At 38.8% G+C, this 1,527-nt stretch overlaps 1 protein-coding gene and 1 long non-coding RNA gene across 2 annotated transcripts in view; one reads left to right on the top strand and one right to left on the bottom strand.

The window, feature by feature from the left end:
* The window catches only part of LOC106514836 (ATP-binding cassette sub-family A member 1), a gene marked incomplete in the record, with an annotated part of 219,691 nt that overhangs the window by 158,120 nt on the left and 60,044 nt on the right, over positions 1–1,527 (top strand). Inside the window, 1 exon segment of the mRNA XM_014004287.1 lies at positions 220–340. Coding sequence (XP_013859741.1) covers positions 220–340 — 121 coding nt within the window.
* LOC106514837 (uncharacterized) overlaps positions 1–1,527 on the bottom strand; it is a 49,303-nt gene that overhangs the window by 34,112 nt on the left and 13,664 nt on the right. The window lies entirely within an intron of this gene.

Raw genomic sequence — 1,527 nt, 5'->3', positions numbered from 1 at the left:
GTGTTTTTGAGCGCACTTTTCTCTAAAATTCAAGTTGCTATAGAAACTAACATCTGTGGTTTCTGCTGGTTATGAAAATTACAGAGGATGTTTCACTAAGCTTCAACTTTGACTGAGATAATTAGTCATGCTGGTTAACTTTAATTTTAATGAGGAGTGTTTTTTAATGTGTGTGTGTGTGTGTGCGTGCGTGTTTGTGTGTGACACTGTCTCTGCCAGACTCATATCCGTACAGCCACCATCTGAGGAGGAAGAGGATGTTGATGTTGCCCGGGAGCGTAGGAGGGTGTACGAAGGCAACGCTAAGAAAGACCTCGTAGCCATCTATGACCTCACTAAGGTATGCTGCTATGGTACAACATGGTGGTTTTGAGTATTCATGCATGTTTTTCAACTCCATCAAAGAGTGTGAAATCTACAGGCCACACCTACACATTTTTACAGATGTGTCACATAGACGATGGTTTCTGATTGGTTGAGTCTTCATGCTTTTTTTCTCTCAGCTCTTTGGCAGGTTTTCGTTTGTTTTATTGTTTTATTATCTCTTTATTATCTCTTACTCGATTGGTAGTCTGTGCCTGTTTTTGTTTAGATCATCGAGTTTATAGTGACTTTAGGTAATTCGTTTTTTAACAATTTTTTTTTTCGTTTGTGCTTCGTTCTCGTCAGTTTGTTGATTGAAAATAAAGTTCTTTCATTTGTCATCWTGCTGCCTGTACTTCCTGCATTTTRATCCCTCAAACCAAGAGTTCACRACAGTTTATTGGATTTATAGTSGATCWAACTWGGGTTGGGTGATAAATGGATTCAATTGATTAATTCGAATTTGCCATTTATTAAGATTTAATTTTGGGAAAATCAAGATTTTTATTCCCACCAGTGCACTCTTTGGGRMTTCTGTAGTTCAGAGGTCAGCCCACCTGTCCCTCAAGACTCTTTGTACACAACATGACAATATGGCAGCTAGCAGAGAGGATCTATCTCTCAAAAAAGGYCCTGTTTCTTCAGTTTTCTGGAACTGGTTAGGTATTGTAACCTTGGAGCAACAAACACCTTACTGCAAAATCTGTTTGAAGGCCCTTGATACAAAAAGCAGGAGCACAACAAATTTGTTTCGACACCTGAAACAGAGGCACTCCATTACGTGGGAAGTGAAATCGATTAAAATCGAAAATTGAATTTGGAATGAAAAAATATCWGAGATTTTTTTTTGGGCCATATTGCCCAGCCCTAGATCAAACCKTTATGGTCAATTTCAGGCCTCAAAGACGAGTTCCAGGCAGATCTGGACCTCAGTGAGCCAAAGTTAGGCCAACATTTGTTTCGCTTCTATTTTTTCACGACAGTCTGAATGGGACAAATTTAAATCTTTCAAATTCGACCCAGGTCTTTTCGGTTTGTGGTACTGAATCGGATACATATCTGGGGTCTCATTTATAAAGGATTGCGTGGAAACCATACTAAAAGTGAGCATACAGGCAAAAGGTAGAAATGGCGTACGTCAAAAAAAAATCAGATTTATAAAAC

This window comes from Austrofundulus limnaeus, unplaced genomic scaffold (genome assembly GCF_001266775.1).
Source record: "Austrofundulus limnaeus strain Quisiro unplaced genomic scaffold, Austrofundulus_limnaeus-1.0 Scaffold23, whole genome shotgun sequence".
Classification (NCBI taxonomy): domain Eukaryota; kingdom Metazoa; phylum Chordata; class Actinopteri; order Cyprinodontiformes; family Rivulidae; genus Austrofundulus; species Austrofundulus limnaeus.
Note: the sequence above shows the minus strand (reverse complement) of the source record. Positions and strands in the feature narration are given on the sequence as shown.